General features: G+C 32.2%; 1 protein-coding gene across 20 annotated transcripts in view; it reads right to left on the bottom strand.

Moving 5' to 3' along the window:
• LOC106786030 (chondroitin sulfate proteoglycan 4) overlaps positions 1 to 23132 on the bottom strand; it is a 71085-nt gene that overhangs the window by 33450 nt on the left and 14503 nt on the right. For all 20 annotated transcript variants that reach the window (XM_014747003.1, XM_014747007.1, XM_014747004.1 and 17 more), the window contains 2 exons: positions 21553 to 21716; positions 9323 to 9554 (listed from right to left, as the gene is read on the bottom strand). In XM_014747003.1, the coding sequence (XP_014602489.1) occupies positions 9323 to 9554; positions 21553 to 21716 (396 nt within the window). The remainder of the gene's footprint in view (positions 1 to 9322; positions 9555 to 21552; positions 21717 to 23132) is intronic.

Below are 23132 nucleotides of genomic sequence, written 5' to 3'. Positions count from 1 at the left end.
TAAAAATTGTACAAGAATATTTAGATGCTATATATATAATATAATATAATGTATAAAAGTTGAAAAGTGTACACAAATGGACTTTGAAAAGGAACAGTAAAATTCTTGACCCACTTTTATGTAATATTACAAATTATAATAAAATGATTATGTACATATATATGATATAATATTATATAATACTATAAATGAAGTTTGAAAGTAAAAGAGATAGACTATTGACCTAATTTTGTAATTACAATTATTCCACAAATTGGTTCAAATAGACAAATATTTATACGAGATAATATTTGATTGGCCGATAAGTAATGTTGAAATTCGTATAATTTTCTGTCCAAATAAATGAGGTAATGTTTATTACTGAAAATTCTGGCATTTTTTATGGGTAAACTAAGGAGTACAGTAATGTTGCACATGAGTTACAATAACATAAATAGTATTCCATTGTATCGAGAAAACTATTGTAATATTTAGATAGAAAATAGTGAAAACTGTGTCATTAATACTAGGCCAAGTCAAGAATATAGTTTACCAGAGCTGAATTTATAAAAGTATAGTACAGCTATGCATTATGTTGAGCCAATATTTGGAAAAAATATACTACAGTTATGTTTAGATGTAAAATATGAAAAATAGCGATATTATTTATTGGCTAAGCTAAGAATATAGAGTAGCACAGCTGCATTCAGGTTTCCAAGTGTATAACATGGTATTGTATTATGCTGGCCTAATTTTCCTATTATATTTATGCATAAAATAGTAAAAATTTGGATATTTTTTTTATTGACCAACCGAACATAATACGAGAGTTAAAAAAAAAAATGTAAATAAAAGTTTATAAAATGGGGGAGAGAAAGAGATGCGAGGCACATCGACTTTAGAGAAAAGTTCCTTTCGAAAGTCTTGCAAGTTTAAGTTCGTTGGGAAGATCGGTGCGCATAAGCGTAAAGGAAATTACGAGTCGTCCAAGTTCGAGGAGCTACGTTGTTCCGCGTTGTTACTGTTAATGGATTTTCTTTAACGTCTTACGACGATCTCACTCTATTTCTCGGTCGTAGGGAAACGATAGAATCGTATTACTAGACCGAGTTAAAGAATTTGACGATTTTTGAGTTAGCTAGTCCTAAGTTAGCTATCCTATCCCAGCTAGCGATTTAAATTACCTTCGTCGATGAGACTCAAAGTCAAACTTTGGCGAAGTCTAACTTGCGAATAGTTGTCATTCCTCTTGTTCCCTTCCTCTTGTTCCCATCCTCTTGTTCCCATTCTCCCCCTCTCACTCTCACTCTCGGGGATCCTCTTTCTTCCGACACCCTAATTATCCTTGACGTTCACCATTTTACGTGAGAATGTGTAACGTCGATCTAGGAACGACCCAATTTGTAGTTCAAATTGACCGGCTTCTACAATCGGCTTATCGTCGTTGAAATTTCCAAAAGAGAACGGTCGAGGTCGTGACAGAGATTTCTTTTCCTTCCGAACTCTGTTACGCTTTGGTAATCCTCTCATCGGCAGGCTTCCAACGGAATTAACATTTTTAATTTGCTTTCTATCTTTCTCTCTCTCTCTCTCTCCCTCTCTCTCTCCCTCTCTCTCTCTCTCACTTTCTTTCCATTTCTTTTCTTTCCCTCTTCTATGTTTCTTCTTTTCTTTTTTTTTTTTCATCCATCCTATCCACTTCGGCCCAAGTTTTAAGTGATTTTATCGAAAAGGGGAAGCCAACTAATTCAGCTTTTTCGTTGGCCGGATAAGTATCGGAGGCCATTGGACGAGCGTTTTACATAAACGAATGCTAACTAAGTTCCACTTTATGCATGCGCAATATCGCCACGCGATATCCATACAAAGAACTAACTCGATCCTTCATAAAACGGCTGAAGCTTCGTTCGTTCGTTGGTTCGTTCGTTCGTTCGCTCGTTGGTTCGTTCGCTCGTTCGTTCGTTTTCATTTGCAAAAAGCAAGGAGATTTTCCTCGTCTTTTCAACGGATTCAATTATCTTTTTTACAAAAATATTTTTTTCCCGCTGTATAACGATTGGGAATCATTCCAAACGAATATCTGGGTATAGATGCTTTTTTTCTGATTTTTCTATGATTTTAACGAAAATACAAGAGGTTCGTTTAAATGAAAATGGAAGTAAAAAATCAATATACGTGCCAATAATTATGATTACGGTCTGAGGGAAAAAATGTAGAAGATTCGTTTATACGATTGTAATTAGAATTTTGATTATACAAATATTATATATATTTATATAAATATACTTGGAAACAAGTGTGATAATGCATTTCTACTAAATAAATGTTAATTTACATCGTGTGACATTAATATTTATGTCGATAGCTCGTTTATTGTCCTACATGATAGTCGAGTTATGTTAGATAGGATTAATTTGAAGCTGCAACATGTCGATGCTTGTAAGACGAAGCCCTCATAATATATACGAAGTACATAAATACTCACACGCACATGCATATGTATACATATATATACGAGTCGATAGGATCTACTGATAGGGGGGACGTTTACATGAGCCTGACAAAATCGTCGAGATATTCTCCGATAAAATGCCAACGTGATAATACGAAAGGTTTTCCTTAGACTCAGCATCTTTTTTTATTGTTTATCTCTTTCTCTATCTATCCTCAAATGTGTCTCTTACAATATCTTTTTATTCCTCTTTTTGATCCAGAATTTATCAAATATTAACAAAGAAAAAAAGGATAACTTTTAAAGCTGATTTTTGTTTTTAATTAATTCAGTAAATTCGAATATTGGTTTCTTCAAATATTCATTTAAATTTAAATTAAAAATAAAGGCTTTAGACGATAAAATTAATATGAATAAATGAATTATTTAATTAAAAACCTTACACATTTTTCGATTCGAAATCGTCTCGGCCGAAAACATATATATGATATTGCAGTAAAATTAATTTATAATTTATATTCCGTGCTTATTTTTTTATTTATTTTATTTTGTGCGAAGTACATTTTCTTTTCTTTTTCCAATTCCACAAATACTAAATAAACAGAACAATTTTAAAGTAAGTGTACCGATATTTTTTTGTTACCACATTAATTAAATGTTATTTTTATAAAAATTCGAAAACCGATTTTAACCAATGTTATGGGAAATTGAAAGTCGTTTTATCGTACAAACCTTAGTTTTAATTAATCGTTAATAAAATAAAGAAACGTCAAACACACGAAATAATTATATTTTTCTTGAATAATACTTCAGTCATTAAATTTATTTCAAGTGCGTCAACAAATTGTTTTATAAACACAATCTCGTATCTTATAATATAAAAAGACGAATTGTTCATTTTGTTCATTTTATGGAAGATATTGTATCGAGATATCGTAGTATTATATATCTCTCTCTTTCTTTCTCTAACTATCTTTGTTGGTCTCTTTATTGACTATGAAGAACCTGTTCACTTTAGAAAGGAATTTTCAATGGAACGCATGAAGGATCGCTTATAACGTTAATACAATCGGGGGAGTAGGGGGGAGCGGGGGTAGTAACATTTTACGTTTTTCCCAAGTTATCGCAAAATGTGCGTATAGGAATATTCGTGCATCTAGGGAATTTCTATAGTGAATCGTTGAAGAAAAAGAAGTCGACGATGGCCTCGCGTGTGTATATGTATATATATTTATATACTCGTACATATATATCCATCCCCTTCTGCTTGGTATGCTCACATATTTTTATCGATTTCTCTTTTATCAAATATATCTGCGTCATAAGCCTCGAATATTTGCCCGTATCTGACAGTGCTTCCGTTAAGTAAAATCTATGCCCAACATTTCGATTTTCTACGACCCACGAAGCTACTACATAATATTGATAATGTATGTGTGAATGTATTTATCTACGTATCTCCACGTGTGCATTTACGTACGAGTTCTATCGGACGATTTCTTTAGTAGAACGCTGAAATTTTCTTTTTTTATCGTGCATCTCGTGTTTATGAAAAAAATGTGGACAAAAAAAAAAAGAAAAAAAATAATAAAGAAAACTCGTTGATCGCATGATTTTTTCCGGTTGAAGAAAATTCCGATTAAAAAAAAAAAACCTAAAAGTAAGAAAAAAAAGAGAATTCTCCTCATATTTTACCGATAACTTTTGTATATAATCATAATATGAGTCTTTTTCCTTTAGAAAACGTTTAATAAAAATATGGCCAATTTCGTGAGCCAGAAGATTCGTATGCGGTAAAAAAGAATCAACTTATTTGAGAATATTTCCAGGAAAATTTTTCTATCGCCGATGAATATCCATATATACTTGTATGTATATATGTATATATATATATTTTAACATTATTTTTTTTCCAGAACGGAGCTGAACGTTCGCGTTTTCTTTCTCTCGAGAGAAAAAATAGCTGAATTTGACGATAAATAAGGACGTCCTTTTAAAATATCCTTCGCACCGTGAACGTAGATATCTACTACACAGTGTTAAAGCACACAGAGTACATAAATAGATTCTCGAGTGTCCCCGAAAGCATTTAAACCGCAGGAATATGCACGATCGTGTAATACGCCCTACGCGAGAAATTATCGGGAAACGTTTTCGAGTTACAACGAATGACTGCAGGGGGCTTGAGAGAGAAAGAGAATGAGAGAGAGGGACAGGGAGAGAGAGAGAAAATACGTTCAATTTTTTTCACTGCTTTTTCGTTTAAACGTTTTTTCCAAAAGTAGAACCTGTACTATTACTGATTGTACTTAATCTTCTGGATGTTTCTTCACGTGAAAATAAATAGAGTGTTATTAGAATTAATTAGATTTATGAAGTGTGAATGTGTTACAATTACGCGTTGCAATTAAGGATACTAATACAAGTTGAAACTAATTTTAACATATATTCTTTAGACAGATAGGGCCCCCCTCCCTCTTCTGCTTCATTTCTTTCTTTGTCTACAAAAGCAGAATACAATAATTGGCTGAGAAACAATAGACTGTTACCAGTAGTATTTTGATACCAAACACACAGAAGGGGAACAGGTGCAAAATTTGCCAACTGGTCTCGATCATTTAAAGCTTTATTCTCTTGCAACACCTGCTGAATTTCGTGACGACCCTCTACGTAACATCAGAATTTCCCTTTGATGAGAAATATAGCGAGGGTACCTCGGATGATTAAAAATGTATATACATATCTGAAAACCATTAGGTGACATAATGAAATAATTTATTTAATTTTCCAAATGATATTATAAATTTCGTATGAAATTATAATAAAATTCATGCAACACACACGAACCGAGCACTAATTATTGTATTTACTTTATGAATAAAATGAATAACGTATAAGAGAGAGAGAGAGAGAGATAAAAGATATGCGATATAAAATAATTGTTGAAACGAGGGACATTAACCATAAGCGAGTGAAAATCATAACGCGGACTATAAACCTACCATCTTATTTAGGGTTTTCTTTTGGTCGTTTTCGAGGAGGGTTGAAAGTGTGTCGAGCGCGTTATTAAAAAATCGTCGGAGCTTATTTACATGTTTCGGAGTAAAGTCAGAGAGGGTGAAAATGAATTTCTCTCAAAGCAAGAAGAACAAAATAGAGAGCAACAGAAAGAGAGAGAGAGAGAGGGTTTCCTTTTGTCTTTATTTTTTATTTTGCTCACTCAGAGAATTTAGCAAGGCCCTGGCAGGAATTAATAAGACCCCCGAAAGAAGGCCATGTTGTAGCATGGGGTTCAAATGAATTGTCATGAATATGTAAATTGAATTTCGAGCTGGTCGCTAGGCATCGTACTCTCGTTCGCGAGAACGGAAAGAGGGAAGTTCCCTGTTCGAGAGTACCAAGGGGTTGCTAAAGGTAAGAGTAAGAGAGAGAAAGAGAGAGATGAGTTAGAGGGGTGAGGAGCCACGAAAATGCTGTTTGCGCTGATTGTATTCAATTTGGTTTGCGTCAACTCGAATATAACGGTCCACTGAATTTTGTTTCTATCATGACCCCCACAGCACCACCACCAACCCCCACCCAACTATTCCCCCATCTCATTTATACGTCCTTGTAAAAATGATTATTATTCTCGAGTCTGGGTGCATCACGGTCGTCGGATATTCATGAAAGAACGAAACGGGCTATTAATGTTCAATCTTGCGATAGGCTGAATTTATTGCTAGTATGTATGATAAGAAGATGTAATTGTCTCTTGGAGATTGAGATGGTACTTACTTTTTTATTTTTATCAAACATATTTAGTTTGTAATTCATTTTATAATGGCTATTATAAAAATAAATGTTAAAAGTATTTTACTAGTGCATCGATCGATAAATATATTGTGCATGACACAAATTAATATATAAATGTAGAAAAGAGAAAAAGGAATAAGAAGATTTTGTAATTATTAAATGTTATTAAATATAAATACATGTTTAATGCATGTAAACACTGATACAAAAATTTGATGGTTGCATATGGTAATAAGCTAACGTTTATGTAAATTGTAAAAGCAAAGTGTGGCGAGGGTAGAAAAAGTGGCTCTTTTATAAAAATGAAATTACCTAAGCAAGTTAAGACCTTATGTTCTAAATTTTATTTAGTTACTCCTGTTAGTAATATACCCAAGAGAATATTTATTTTATATATAAACGAGCAACACTTTTATATATATAAATCATTGATTTAATCCATGTAATAATATCTTCTATAATAATTTATACCGTTCTAATTATTTCTAATATTATAGCTTCCGTTAAAATTGAATGTTAAAATATTTATCTAAATGGTGTTACGATTAAACATTATTTTTAAAATAAAAATGGGAATGTGTGCATTTTTTGTAGAAAATAAATTGTAAGTTATATCTCAGCAAGCATTATTATTGCTTCTTACCGTACATATCTATGAATTTATGTACATTTTACATACGTATAATAAATTCGAGTTGCAGGATTCGCTTTACGCTCGATTTATAGTTCGCGACCTCGACGGCCGTTTTTACACGGTTTTATGAAAATACAAAAGGATCCTGAACGTGTTGGAGTACACGACTCCCTAGTGTAATCGACACAGTATACCACGAAATTATCTCCAAAGAAAAATTACATTCGTATATTTTTTTATGAACCTAGCAAAAATACCGAAGCTATTGTAATTACATGAATTTTTATTCGTTCCGTTTCGTTGTTCGATAAGAGTGTCCATTGTGTATACGTATGTACCTATTTATAGTGTTATTGCACCTATTCGATTATATTGCATATTCATGATCGATTTATCGGGACATTGTAACACTGATTGCTTTACTTTTAAGACCAAGAAGAAGATACATAGAGGAAAATCGATATTGACAAAATTTGTTTGTTATTCATTAAAAATGTAATAATAACGAAATATAGAAATTCTCAAATAATGATTCATTGAAATAAATTTCATTCAAATACTCTTATTTTGGTGCCATTCGATCAAAATGATCCCTTTAAAAACATCCAACGCTGATTGAGCTATAATACATATACAGAGTGTTCAGGTAATTAGTATATCCATCTACCCCTTTATCTACTTGATCTGGTTTTCCCTTTCTATTTTAGATTAAATAACTGATACATTTGAAGTATTATGTATAGAATTTCTATGCTTATTTACACAGAAAATTAGATTAATCGTTAGTGTATCTTAAAAAGAATTGGATGGAGGTATTAAGTTAATTAATATCATATATCTATTAATTCAATATTTTAGCTATTAGGAAGATGATAATAATATTTTCTTCTACTCTAGTTAATACGTTGTTTAATTAGATATTTATAAAAAACCTAGTCACATAAAGTATCGTTATAGCGTATAAATGATGTTGGATTCATTGTGAGATAACATCGATGTATCGGAATGCAATCAATAATTAACTTTTGAGTGAATGCAAGCATGCTAATTATCTACATATTTCTTCATTAACGAAGTAGCGATGACGCGATGAGAAAAATAATAATAATTAATAGTAATAATGATAATATGAGTATGATGATGATATTGTTATATGGAAAATATTGTATTTATCACATACACATTAATGATATGATTTGAAGAATATTAATATAAATATAAAAGAATATATCATATTGTGGTCCTAGACTATTTTCTTTGAAAAATTATTTCTAATAAAAATTGGCCGTTGATCGGCGATTGTACGGAATTATTATTCGACAATTGAATAAAAGAATAAAAATAACATTGGTAGATTTTGAAAAAATAAAATGTAAATTGTCTTAGAGAGTATGAACGCGATTAAGAGAAATTCGAACATGGATCTCGTGCGATCTCGTGCGATCTCGTGCGAGGTGAAAATCCTTGTGGTGTACCACCTCACAGTATAACGCCGCAATAGAAACAAAGGCAAATGTTTGAATTGCGTCTCGTTCGCGTGCGAGATTACGTAACTCTTGCCCATGGCGCTTCGTTATTTAATCCTTTCGCAGAATACACCTCGCCAAAATCTGACCCCAGGACAATTCCGCAATGCAACTATTATCATTTTGTTTCCTATTTATTTTAATATAAATAAACCAAAGATTATTGACATTTTAATCATTTCGTAAATGGATTATGTTTCAAGCGTTTTGCATTTAAGATTAATTAGAAACAGTTTCATTGCAATTCCTAACAGTTTATTATCATTTCGTTATTGCCAATATAATGGAAATTCACATTTCAATATAAATTTGATATCTTTAATAGTCTTATCCGAACTACTTGAAACTAGATACACACACCGCGATAGAATTAGATATAATTTTATATTTATCCGAAAGTAATATAACAAATATTATAATAAAGATTAATGTTCGATATTTTCATAATGCTTTAATTATTTTATTTATTATTTTCTCTCACACGTTATTAATAAAAGAAAAAAACATTAGATATTTACGAATACATCCGAATATCATATTAAAAGTTAATTATCTGTTGCGTTGAAAATTTGCAGTAAAGTCGATAATACAGCAAGGTTTTCGGTTTAAATGACCGAACAGTTTATCCTGGAATTAACGGGGTGGATCCGATCGGTGGTTAATCGAACGGCATAGATGGTAACTGGAAATAAGTTGATGTATATCCTTTCAGGAAAGGATAATACATCATTCGGGAAGCAAAAAAATAATAGATAGAGACAGGAAGAAAAAGAGACAAAGAAAGAGATAGAGAGAAAAGAATAGAAATACATGTTAGAAAAAGACCATTTTTTCGTAGTTTATCCCAGCAGTAACAATACTATCAAATCCAAAGGTAGAAAGAAAGTCACGTAGTAAGACAATTTCATCGTGGGAGTTCTTGGAATCACGTCTTACCTAAAAATAGTTCGTTAAAGTCCCCCTGTCCACCGATAAAGACACCATAGTGTATGTTCAGCTCGAAAAAACGTCCTGGTAGAAGAGATCTTGTCGTGTGGATAACGTCGATTTGTAGAGTGATGTTAGCCTCGCGCCTGGTAAGGTTGACCTCGTGCCAACTCAGGTCGTTCAACGTCAATCCACGAGCACTGGCCATCTCGCTTTCACCGGCACCGAGATTTATATGAACCTGTGCAAAAGTAAAAGAGAAACGATGAAACTCTGAGTTTCGACTCGTACTTTTGCTTAAAAGTTATAACCGCTGAAAGTATGAGAGAGAGAGAGAGAGAGAGAGAGAGAGAGAGAGAGAGAAAGAGAGTTAAAATGTTAGCCAGCCCTGTAAAGAGTATCTTCGTGAAACTTGGAAGAAGAGTCGTAACGAGGAAACCACTAGCACTACTACTACTGCTACAACTACTATTACTATCATAACCACTACTGTCTAGAAAGAGCAGCAACAGCACTAGAGTGGAACACGCAAGTACCGAAATTATGCCACGATAAAAATTCTTCACGAATCGTGAACTCGAGACTACGTGCCTTCTGTTTTCCTTTTCATCGAGGTGCCCTCCTCACCATTTTCATTTTCCGCTTTATCGATTTTCCTTCCCCCCCCACCCCCACCCTCCCTTAAGGTTAATTAGCGACGATTAAAGAGAGACTCGTGCTTCTACTCTACCGTTTACTTTCTTAATACTATTCTAATATTAATTTAACTCGTTCAATTTTCTTCTCCTATCGATTATGCTTGCACAACGTCGTTCTATCAACGAAATGTTTTTTGATGTACGATAATAATACCTACCCTTTCGTTCGGGGGTGGCAGTATAGTAAAATAAAAAAGAAAAATAACAAACAAAGGTAGTGGGGGGAGAAGTAAATCTCGCTGGAATAATGACTGAATAATTCATCGAAGTAAGCATAGGAGTAGGGGGTTGTTTTGTGTGTGTGCAAACATCATGCTTTTAAAGTTTCTTTGTTTTAACGTGCACACGTGTAAGCTGAAACGAGTGGGAGCTTCGTTGTGATGCTCGGCTGCGTTAAAATAGCGAAAGGAAAAATAAAAAGAGGCGGAGAGAGGGAGAGAGAGAGAGAGAAAGGGGGAGAAAAAATATAGGACGAAAATTGCGATGTATAGTAATCGATTTGTGTATTTGAATAAGCGAATTCACGGTGTATTGGAAAAATAAAGGAAAGAGAGCTGCTACTATTCACGTATTCTTGTGATTTTTCCATCCTCCTCCCATTCCTGTATTTTCTCTTTCTCTCTCTTATTTCTTTTGTTTTCTTATGCCACTGTACACACACACACACACACACGGAATTAATTTCCATTATATTTATATTATATCATATTTAATTATTATACGGTTGTTAATCAAGCGAAGAAGATAGAAGAATGAAATCCTTTGAACTAACAATAAATCCTACTTTTGTGTTTTTTTATTCTCTGTAAAAAAAAAAAGAATAAAATTAATTGAATAAAAATGAAAAACCTAAATCAGACGATTGAATACTATTTGTTGAAAATTTTATCCCATTATTTCATATAATATAATCGAATCTTCATGTTGAATGATAGAAATTATGTGATTGCTATCTTCCTGTCATTTTATTTTCTTCTTTATTTTCTGAAGTGATACTTATACGAACTACGGTAACGAACGTGATACAGAAATCACGTAAATATGTATGCATATAAGTATAGACGTGACACGAGGATAAAGATGATAGAAAGAGATAATGACTGACATGAGTGTTTGCTAGAAAGACGATATAACGAGGAAAATATCAAGAAATTATTATCCATATAGTACATCATGTATCTAAGAGTCTTATTCGTGTCACATACAATCTCAGGATAACGATAATTTTTCGTCGTTTCTATCTATTACACTTAGGCCTTTCATTTGATTTTCCTTTTATTTAAATAAAACATTCGAGAAAATAGAAAAAGAAGAAGAGGAGGAGGAGGAGGAGGAGGAGGAAAAGAAAAAAGAATGCAAAAAAATGGTAAAATTATGGTAAAGGAAGAGAATTTGGATAATACGAGGAAAAGTTTTCGCCAGTGAATCTTTTTACGAGGATTAATCTTTTATTCATGAGAGGAATTAGATGATATATTCTTTAAAGATCGTAATGATCGTAATAAATATTTTCTCGGAGATGTTTGCCGAATGAATCACATTGGTGGCTTCCACGAGGTTTCTCAGTAGGAAATATGAAATGGTCATTAATCAAGGAGCAATGGCGTCGCGTCCTGGAACGACGACAGGACTTATCGTGCACTTTCTCGAAGTGTGCCTTCTTCGGTGGACCGTGAATATGACACTAATCCGCATAAAGGAAAAATGAATCCTCTCCTCTCGACTCCCCCTCCTTTTTCCCCGTTCACCCTCTATCAAAATCTCTGTGTTATTTGATTCTCATCGATAGGATAATATGAATGAATGTTTGGGCCGACGCTTTGGCGTCTATGGTTCCTTCTTGCTCCCTGTAATTTCGTCTTACCCTATATAATTTTCAATAATACTCGTATAATTCACGTTAGTATAATATCATCCCTCTTGAAGGAGGAGAATAAACAAGGTTATATATCTTTCAAGTATCTCTAACGTCTAGACAAAGTTATCAGTTATTTTCTGTCAATCATTTTATTTGGATACACATTTTTATCCAATTATAGTATTATTTTGCAGAAAAGCTCTTTAAAATTATATTTGTCGTGAATGATCATAATGAAGGTGTATATATATATATATATATATATATACTATAAATACACGAATAAACAAGAACTCTGATCAAAGGATTCGATTCTTTCATCTACTATTATTCCTTTTATACTGGAAGTATCGTTTGTCATTTCGAATAATGTAATGAAGTAATTTATATCAAAAATGAAATGATGCAATCATAGATTAGTAATATTACTAATTGCAAGTAAGTAACATGAATACTACAAGAATAAAATAATACAAGAATACTAACTTTCATAATTACATAATATTATATTATATACTTTATTTAATAAACTATCCTTTATTTCTGCTTACTCTTTTTCGTTTTTTACAGGCCTTTTTTTTAACTTCCATCAACTCCCTAAAACAAACCTCATCATTTCTCCAATTTTCTTTTTTTTCCAGAAACTCACGAAAGATACACTTCAACTTTCGCGACCTAACTTTACTATTCCAAAATCTACTCTTAACTTCTAAACATTTCTTCATCTACTACATATGAGCTAAACAAGATAAAAAAAAAAGACTCTGCATGCAAAGTTCTCGAGTTATTTATTGTATTAGGGAACAAACTTATATGGTGTCCCAGTTATTCCTTAAACTGGCACATAGCATTCTGATTTATACAACTTTGTTTTTTTATTAAATTACGATATATTATTACTGTTATTGATTTTCAATAAATTTTCTAGAAAAAATCTTTATCGTCATAAATGATAATAATGTGTGTGAGTATATATAAAGAGAATAAAAAAACGACTTTGATCAAAGAACTTGATTTTTGATCGACTGTTATTGCTTTATATTGGAATCATCGTTTGATATTCAGAATAGTTCAATTTCAAATACGATTTTATCCCGGTCACAATACTGATCTATATGGGATAAAATGAAACGACATATATATGGTTGATATTGTGTACGAAAGAATAACAACTTTTGTTTGTTAATATTCAAATAGCGAATGGACGAAAAATGAGATATAAGGGAAGAATGAACAAGTGACAGAGAAACGGAGAAAGAGAGAGAGAGAGAGAGAGAGAGAGGGAGAGGTAGAAATAGGAAGTGAAGGTATGGAAAAGCTTGTTTTTTCTCGATGATCGGAATTACAGAGAACTGTGACATGAAAGCTACATATATATAGTCAGTCGGGATTCGCGTTTTTGAATCATCGAGCTCGCAAGGGAACGTTAAATAAAAGGTAGGTACGAACGACCTCTCTCACGTCACGCTTTTGAGTCATTGCCTTCGCAGTGGCATGTAATAAAAAAAAGAAAAAAACATAAAAAAGTGTGGAAAAAAGGCAACAACAACAACAACACAAAAAAAATAGGGGAACGGGGTGGAAAAAAGGGGTGGACGGGGAAAATAAAATAAAAAAGAAAATCAAAAACGGTAGGATAGAGAAAAAAAAATGCCAACTCTAATCAAGGCATTCGTCGCAGAACGACGAGTAGATTTATCGCACAATTTCTCGAATCGTTTCATTCTTCGTTCGACCGTGAATTTGCCAGCGACCCGTGAGTGAAAGAGAAAGAGAGAGAGAGAGAAAGGGAGAGTAAACTCTGACCAAATAGTTCGATTCTCTCTCTCTCTCTCTCTCTTATTCTGCCTTTGACTCTTTCTTTTTTACCTCTCTATTTATATTTTTGTCGAATTGTCGAAAAAAATAACAGAATTTAATAAAATATTGACTGATACTCGTTAATATTTGATACTGCACTAGTATTTTAGAAAACAACAAACGAGAAAATACAAATTTCATAAGATCAGAAAATGGATTATTCAATGCGACTGATGCGAATTTAAATATTGATTTCTTTCACTCGACCTAAAGCCTCGCTATTTAATTCGCATCAATATAAGCCGATCTTCGACCTTTAATTCGACTTGATCGTTTCTTTTTTTTTCTTCCTCCTCATTTCTTTTTTTCCACGGTACAGAACCGATTTTGCACGATTAAAGGGCAATTTTCGAAACGAAGTAACATTGATCTTTCATGAATTTATCTACGAACGAAAAAGAAACTATGCAATACTTTAAGAAATTACCCCCCTGATGTATAATACATTTAAGTAGTTTAGATAGTTTGATGGAATAAGGTATTTGAAAATATATATAAATGTCATTTATTTTTTACTTATTTATCTTGAAAATAAATGTTTTTTATCTATCGATAGTAATTAAATGATTCGTATAATTATATCATTTTTATCTCGTAAACTATCGTAATTCTTCTCTCGTATCGTATTAAAGAGATCGAAAAAGTACTAACCAACGTAAATTTTAAGCGAACTGAGAGTGTACGAAGCTTGCAAATGTTTTATCGTATCGGTAAGTTCCCCGGTACGAATCGTTCTACGATGTTTCACATTTTACTTTATCTCTTTTCTATTGTACAGAGAGAGAGAGAGAGAGAGAGAGAGAGAGAGAGAGAGAGAGAGAGAGAGAGAGAGAGAGAAAAAACCTGCACCGTCAGTGTATTTCCCAGAAGAAAAAAGGAGCCCTGTGGGTCGTTCCCATTTGTGAAAAATGTTACATTGAACGTTCGGTATTAAATAATTTGCTCGATATCGCCGACACGATGAAATATCGGATATGTCGATCCGCGAAAATAACGAACTTTTGAAATCTTGAAATATCATACGAAGGTAAAAGGTGGTAAAAGTATCTAATATACATATGTATATATGTACATTGAAATACCTGACATATATGCAAAGGCCGACGCATAAATTAAAATAATTTCAAGCGAGCGTAAATGTTGCTACCAGAAGAAATATTGTCCATACGATCGATACTATGCGAATATAATATCCTAGTAATCGACGATTACTATATATCGCTAATTATTCTATATTATTAGAATAATAAATTAAATATAGCATATAGATTTGTAGATTTTTTTCTTTCTTCAAATATTACCCTATTACGATTTATTCTAATTCTCGTGAAATAACTGAAGATTTAAAACTATTTTTTCTTTTTTTTTTCGAATGTTTTAAATCACGTATCGATCAACGAGTCAAAGTATTCACTACGAAAATGAAATTCTTCTACCCGATAGATCAAGCTAAACGCATTTTTTTTCGATCATCGTTACAACGTGATAAATTATCGAGTTACGTAGTAGTAGGTAATCGACGAGGGTGAAAATACGAAGGGTTCACCACGATAAAAGTACCTTCAATCGTGACCTAAATTGTACGATTCGAGACACCCTAGGTGTTTTGTACAAACGCGTGCGGTGATTCGTAAATGATATTAAAAATGAGAATGAACTTTATCAAAAAAAAAAAAAAGGAAAAAGAAAGAACATTCCCTGGGTATTAAAAATTTTAAATTTGTACTTGAACAAAAAAGAGTAGAAAAAAATGCAAGATTTAAAGCGATCATTTCAGTGAATAAAAAAACCAAATAAGCGAGAAGGGTGAGTGTTACATAGCGTACCATTTTATTTCTTTCTCTCTCTCTCTCTCTCTTTTCCTTTCTACTCTTTCATTTTCGCTAGAATTTTACGATGATTTCAGTAATAAAGGGGGCGAATTTTCACGCCTAGTAAATCCGAGCAGCAGCGATGCGCGATGACTATGCAATACCTCATTAATATGTATAAGCAGGAGAGACACGACACTTCAGAGAATGTAAACGCAAGTTCTCTTGATGCTGAGGCAACCTCGTCGTAAGGTCGAACTGCTTGTTAGAACGGAATGCAACTTGTGCTGACTGGAAAGTGAGCGACTTCGGGCACGATTAACTTCAAAATCGTCGGATTATCGTGCTTCCAAGTACGAAAAGAAGCTTTTAGGCTACCCCACGTGCCAAAAGAAAGAGTCAAACAGATGGGTATAAAGATGGATGGGTGGATGGATGAATGGTTAGGTAGGTAGGTAAGTAGAGAGAGAGAGAGAGAGAGAGAGAGAGAGAGAGAGAGAGAGAGAGAGAACATGTTGGAAATTTTGCTCGTGGAGACTAGATTCGAAACGGTCGTTGCACTTTTTGTTCGCCTCTTAATCCCGGCCTTCATCCGTCTTAACGATCTTCTTAACAAATTTAATTAAGTCGACACCGCCTACTCGTTTCACCCCGTCCTCTCTCTCCCTCTCTCTCTCTTATAGCAAAATTAGATTCGCGTGGTTTTCACGCTGAATTTGCTTGTAAGGGTACGCCATCACGTTTGCTAGACTATACCTAACATACATAGGCGCCATTTTAATACAGCATCGAGCTAATGAACCGTGCAAGGGCTCCGTTTTAAGGGTTACGAACTCCGAGAAAGAAGGAAGCCAATTAAAGCTCTTAAGTAAGTAGAACGTCGGTGGGCTGCTTGAGTGATTACTATCCTTCTCCTACTTCTTAGATTGTTATTTGAAAAGAAATAGAATTCTTCTCTGACATTCAGAGATTCATAATACTTTTAACTTGTCTTTTATTTATAATTGATATTTTAAAAAAATATTTATCAATTGTCTTTTTGTTCTTTTTGATTTATGTATTAACCAAATTGATATCACAAAATGTGATTGAAAGACTAATTAATAAATGTCTAATGAGTTTTTCTTTAATTGTACATCCAATCGATATTTAAAAAGAAAAAAGGAAAGATATATAGCTGATTAATATAGTAGCTTTTTTCTTATATAAAAATATTATTTATTTATTGCGTAAAAAATTTTAAAGGAAAAAAAAAGAAATGTAAACTCTTATTAGTCCGTGTATATATCTTCGTTATTTGAAATATGTATTAAAAGGAATTCGTGATATCTACTGTTATATAGTAATAATACTCCCTCCTCCTACTGTATGTTAACGCAAAAGTTGCCTCTCGTTTCTATAAAAGGTAACAAAGCGAAAAACAGAACGACTGTCGAAAAATGTAAAATACGCTTCGCCACTATCGCTAGGATATCGAAATAGTAATAATATAAAGGCACCGATATTCGATACGCGTACGAAACGCCGTCGACCTCACCGATACGAAAGCTACGATAGAAATTTAGCTTTTATTACGGACGTAGCTATTCTGTGTCACGTTTCAAGATATCAAATTGTTCGAGATTCAAAAGTGCTTCCGTTTCAAAATGCATCTCTATTATTATTACTATTATTATTATTATTATTATTATATATATAGAGACCGATAAAAATGATCATTTCTTATTTTTTTGATATTACAACAAATTGTTCTTTTTTTAAACAATACAATATGAAAAAGAAATTATGTATTATATCGAATTACCATTCTTATTAAATCATATCATTATTATTCTTTATAGAATCTTCCTATTGTTTCATCGAAAGAATTCTTGTTTCAGAAATATACCTTTATTATTATTATGTAGATATGCTCATAAAGACAAATAAATATGAAAAGACTGATAAAAATGATCATTTCTTCTTGGATATTAAAACGAACCTTTTCTTTCTTAAAATGAAAATGAAATAAGTATTGGATAGAATAATCATTTTTTTATGGAATCGTCTTATTATTCTTTAGAGATTTACTATTACTTTTTACTTTTTCTTTTTCACATATTATATAATAAAGTATAATCCTATTGTAAATATACTGAAAGATATGAAGATAATCAAATTAAGATTGTTTCTTAATGAAATTAACTTTAAAACATTTCAAGTAAAATCATTTTCTCATTCCCGAGATTCACTATTATTTCCTCATTAAAATTACAAATTTCAAATGAAATATGGGATACGAAAATAATTAAATAGAGTTTTTCTTTGATGAAATTCACTTGTACAAAATTGTTTTATCATTCTTAAGATTCATTCTCATTTTTTCTTGGAAATAATGACGAATTACATTTTGCCTAATTATTATCTAATTAATATTAAGAGTATTATGAAATTGAGAAATATGAAGATAATTGAATTAAGATTTACTTTCACGAAATTATTTTTTATGCATTTAAGAAGAAAATCGTTTCATCATTCTTGAAATCCACCATTATTTCTGCTTTAAAATTCCAACGCATTTATATTCTTTTCTTATTAATCAAACAAAATATATAATAAAATTACAAATATATTATAAAATGTAGAAATAATCAAATGGAAATTTGCCATGATAAAATGTATTCTCACAAAATGCTTCTTTTATCCTTCTTTAGGAATCATCATGTATGTATATATACATAAATATGAATATAGATATATATTCGTTTATCAAGTTGCCCGTCTCGTGAAAGTATTTTCATTTTGTCAACGTTCTTTTTCCAAGAAATTGAAACGACTTTTCTCTCTCTCTCTCTCTCTCTCCCTCACTATATTTCTCTTTTAGTGACTATTATCTAGTAACAGAAAGCTCCTTCAGGATTGCCCTTGACGTTCTCAGCAAGGTCCCCTATGTATCGTTGCCTATCTTCCCTTCTACTCGGTGTACTCGACAGAAGCATTTAATTTTCGCTTAACGAGTGTTCGCTCAGAGCGAAGTACTAGTAGTACCAGTACCAGCACCAGAGTACCACCACCAGAGTACCACCACCAGCATCCCGCGTTCGTTCGTTAATAACGCGGTCATTATGCACGTGAAAAATGCAATTGCTACGCGAACACCACCACTACCACTACTACTATTATTGCATACTGTCCTTCATGAGATTCGCTGCTTCTTGAAAAGAGTGAAGAGTGAGAGAGGAACCGAGTTCTTGTATATATATGCATTCGTGTTTTTGTATGTGTATAGTGAGATAGAGGGAATGTAATTCGCGTATATCACGAAAGCGCTTCTATTCGACGTGGAAATTGCATTATTTCGACTCAAACCGACATACATAGTGTATGTGTGTGAGAAAGAAAGAGAGAGAGAGAAAGAGAGAGAGAGAAAGAGAGAGAGAGAGAGGAGCATCTTTTGCAGTTTGCATGCACTTCCGACTAGAGAACCCCCCGCCTCTCCTTTAAACATTTATAAGATATTCAAAAAGGTTAATATGTTCAAGATGTTGCTTCGCTTCTGAAATTCTCTACAGGATTATTTGAAGCTTGGTTACTACGAGGAAAGTTCATCGATACGTTTACCTCGATATTTTATATATATATATATAATTGTAAGTTCATTCTTCTTTATATTAGATTGCCCCATAAGTTCTTTCCGCGCCACGTTATGCATGACTTCGAGTCAACTATGTCTGTAGACATACAGGAGGTTAATCTATTGTCCATTTATCGTTTATTGAAGTAGCATCAAAAACAAAGGAAGGAACTTATAGGATAATCTAATATATGAAACTTTCTATATTGTTTTAGATTTTTCTTGGATATCCTTTTTATCCAATCATATAGTATTACTATTTTCTTCACAAAAATTGCATTATTTTCTATTTTCTTCGTTGATAAAGAAAACTGAGGCAAGTTGATACAGTCATATTATCTGGATACTGTGCACGAATATATATATATGTGTTGCATAGTGCTAGACGTGTTATTTATTTGCTATGATATGGTGTATCGTCACGGTCTATATTGACGATAGGAGTTTCTATTTGTTTGACAATAAAACAAATTGAAAATTTGATGAAATCTGGGTATCAACGTTATTTATTGTTAATAAGATAACGTCGAAAGGAAATTTATGAGATCAATGAGTAAATAAATTCTAAAAGAAACGACGCCTGGTGAAAACACGGTTACGTAGCGAAAGAGAGAGAGAGAGAGAGAGAGAGAGAGAGAGAGAGAGAGAGAGAGAGATCAAGCTAGTTTTCATTAGCATCGCTTCGTTCGTCGTGAAAATCTCTGCTGTGTACACGTGAGAAATTAGGAAAGGAGAGCAAAGTGGTGCCGGCACCGTGCTAGAGTTTATGTTTGCAAAACCGTCGGCATCGGATTGAAATGGCAGAATGGAAAAACCGAGTTCGTAAAAAGGTCCGATTTTTCGTCCTTTCGAGTTAAATGAAAAAGTGAAATTGCACGAAACTACGAATTTACATGGATTTAAAAGATACAGATATAAACATATTTTTATTTTATCCATTTACATACACGATAATCATTATCATTATTATAATAATGAAACTGTTTTCTTTTATTTTTTTAATCCAATTATTTATTCTATTCTTTTTTTATTTTTTTGTATATTCATTTCATTTATAAAATTGTCGTAATTTATTCAATGAGAGTACACGTAAGTATGCATGTCACATAGTAATATAATTTAAGACGCGTTGAAAGTAGAGAGTTGAATTTTCTTTTTTTTTGTTTCTTTTTTCTAGAAAAATAAAACTATCCGGTAAACAGAAAAAAAGAAAGTTGAAAGTGCCGTGCCAAAGCTTCTCTCATTCGAGTTAATCCTATCACAAAACACCATGCTATGTTTTCAAAGGATAAAGAAGTTCCTTTTTTACTGAATACTAGAGTATTATTACCGAATGTTATTTATGTAGATTTTTCAGTGCAATGCATAGTCTATAAAACTTTCAACAACATGTACAGGCAAATATATTATACGAACGTTCCTGCGTTATTTTCTTCTCTTTCATTCTTTTTCTTCCCTTTATCTCTATTTTTCTTTTTATCTTATTGCACTATAAGTTGCATCTCTTCGCAACTTCCGATCTTCCTAGCGAACAGGAGAACTCTTCGGTGGATATCTATGACGTATAAAACGCGTTACCCGATATCTTTCGAAAATATTAGAATTTTAAATGCGACCGAGAGAACGACGATAAAGCTCGTATATGTCTCTCATTATACATATGTATGGAAGATGTATTTTATCTAACCGTAATATCGAAAATATTTTCTTTCTTTTACAATTATACGATCAATTTTCTAAACAAGAATATCATTTAGAACGGTGGTGCCCAAATTATGCGCCTTTGCATGACTTTCTCCTAACATTTTTACGTGTAATTTTCATGTATCTCATATCGCGAATATAGTAAATATTTTAATCAGAATATTGTCACCCTTTTGGGATCAAAGAACTTTTCTCCTCTTTGACATTTTTTAATATCATCAAAAAGAAGATAAGATTCGAGTACTCAATTTGGATGAAACACCCTGTATATATCGTTGAATTTCGAGCCATGGCCTTTTAAAAGGGATAACCTCGTGATGCCTTGCATAGCATAAAGATATTTTCCTTGTCACGAGTTTTCATTTTGTTGATCTTTTTCTTTTTTTTTTTTTCTATCTTTTCTATATATTTTTACCTCCTTTCTTTTCCTACGCAAAGAAAAAAAAATGGAAAAAAGAGAATGACAGAAAGAGAGGAAAAGTTTAATTCTTGTTCAGAGAAATAGGAGAGAAAAGTGACAGCCATAGCATAGCATAGCGTAGCATAGCATACGTAGCATAGCATAACGTAGCATAGCATAAGGTAGCATAGCACGTGCTGGCATTTAACGACGAAACGACAGCTCGAACGAAGACCCTCGAAGAACACAGAAGGCTTATTAATAGAATTTAAGAAACGAGTTAGGGCAAACGAACCTTCAATCTGCCTGCCTCCAGTTTGATCAGGCAGTAATCCGTCTTGCCGGCAGCCAATAGCAGCATCGCATCAGAAAGATGAGTTCGAAAGCGGAAACTGATGTCAGTAGCACCCTTGGCCTCTTGAACTGGAAGATGGATGTAACTTGCACCGTAAAATGATACTGCAAATTTTTAAAACATAAATATATTACTTTAATTCAATCTTTCAATATAATAATTGATAAGAAATATTTGTATATTAATCGTATTATAGCCGTGTATTTTTGTTGCATTATATTGTATCTGTATTGTGTTTTTTTTATGACATATTGCATTTAAGTTTCATTCTAATGCGTGCATATATTCTAATATACATATATATTATTAATATTGAATGCAAGTGTACTAAAATATTGCACCTATTCTAAAATATTTCTATAGATACATTATCGAATATTATGCGGTACAAAATTTTGAAATGTATTTCACGTTTAAGTGTATTAAAAATGTAAAAAATGTTCCACATATTATAATATATTTATTCATGGATTATCGATGATTGTGTGTTCAACATTTCCGAAATGCATTGCATTTAAATCTATCAAAAATGTTTCACGTATTTAAATGTACGTATATTTATTTTTATATTATCGATGATTACGCGTTTAACATTTTTAATAAGACGCATTGCAGTTAAGTGTATTATAATATTTATCTATTTATACTATCGATAATAATGTATTTCATATTTTCAATTAGAACATTTGCATTAAAATTGATGAGTACTAAAATATATAGGATAGCTTAATTAAATATATATTTACTCTTTGTCCGACAATATATTTTTTAATAAATTGAAATTGAACATAAATCAATACACATAGAAACATTTAGATATATTTATATACGATATAGCTAATAAAGAATTTAATTAAAATGATCTGAAATAAAAATAAATGTGCTACTGATAATAATAATGCATAAATTTAGTGACACCTTGTAATATATAGCAATATGCATGAATATATTGTATGCATTTAACGGTAAGTATATACAGGTATCAGTTTGCGTAGGTAATACTCGTTACAGTTTCCTATAGACATATTTCTGAGAGAAACGAAAGCGAATTCTAAACCGTTTTCTAGTTTGCGACGAGGAAATGGAAAGCGATCTCGAGAAAAAGCAAGAAAGTGGTATTGCTTTCGACGAAGCATCTCCTGGAATTTCCGTTGGTGATTCTTTAGGGATCGAGAAATGCGAGAAGTGCGAACAATCGTTAACTTAATTCGATGTTACTTCAAGGAACATTCTTTTTATCTGCCTTTTTTATAATATGGATTATAAATAAATAATATCAAAATTCTTTTCAATATATTTTAATAATTATTTATGATCTTTTAAAATATTTGAATACTTTACACAGATTTAGATTCTTCTGTCTTATATTAAATCTCTTTACAAAAATGCATTTATGTGCAGAAATGATTACAATAAAAATAGCATTCAATCGATACCTTATCTCGCACAAATATTCCAATATTCGAATATTTTTATTATATCAATGATAATTTTAATTTTTGTTATTTTTTTTTTTCCAT

Source organism: Polistes canadensis, unplaced genomic scaffold (genome assembly GCF_001313835.1).
Source record: "Polistes canadensis isolate GaletaPanama2010 unplaced genomic scaffold, ASM131383v1 scaffold_63, whole genome shotgun sequence".
Taxonomy (NCBI): domain Eukaryota; kingdom Metazoa; phylum Arthropoda; class Insecta; order Hymenoptera; family Vespidae; genus Polistes; species Polistes canadensis.
The sequence above is the reverse complement of the archived record's forward strand: the minus strand, read 5'-3'. Positions and strand labels throughout refer to the sequence as shown.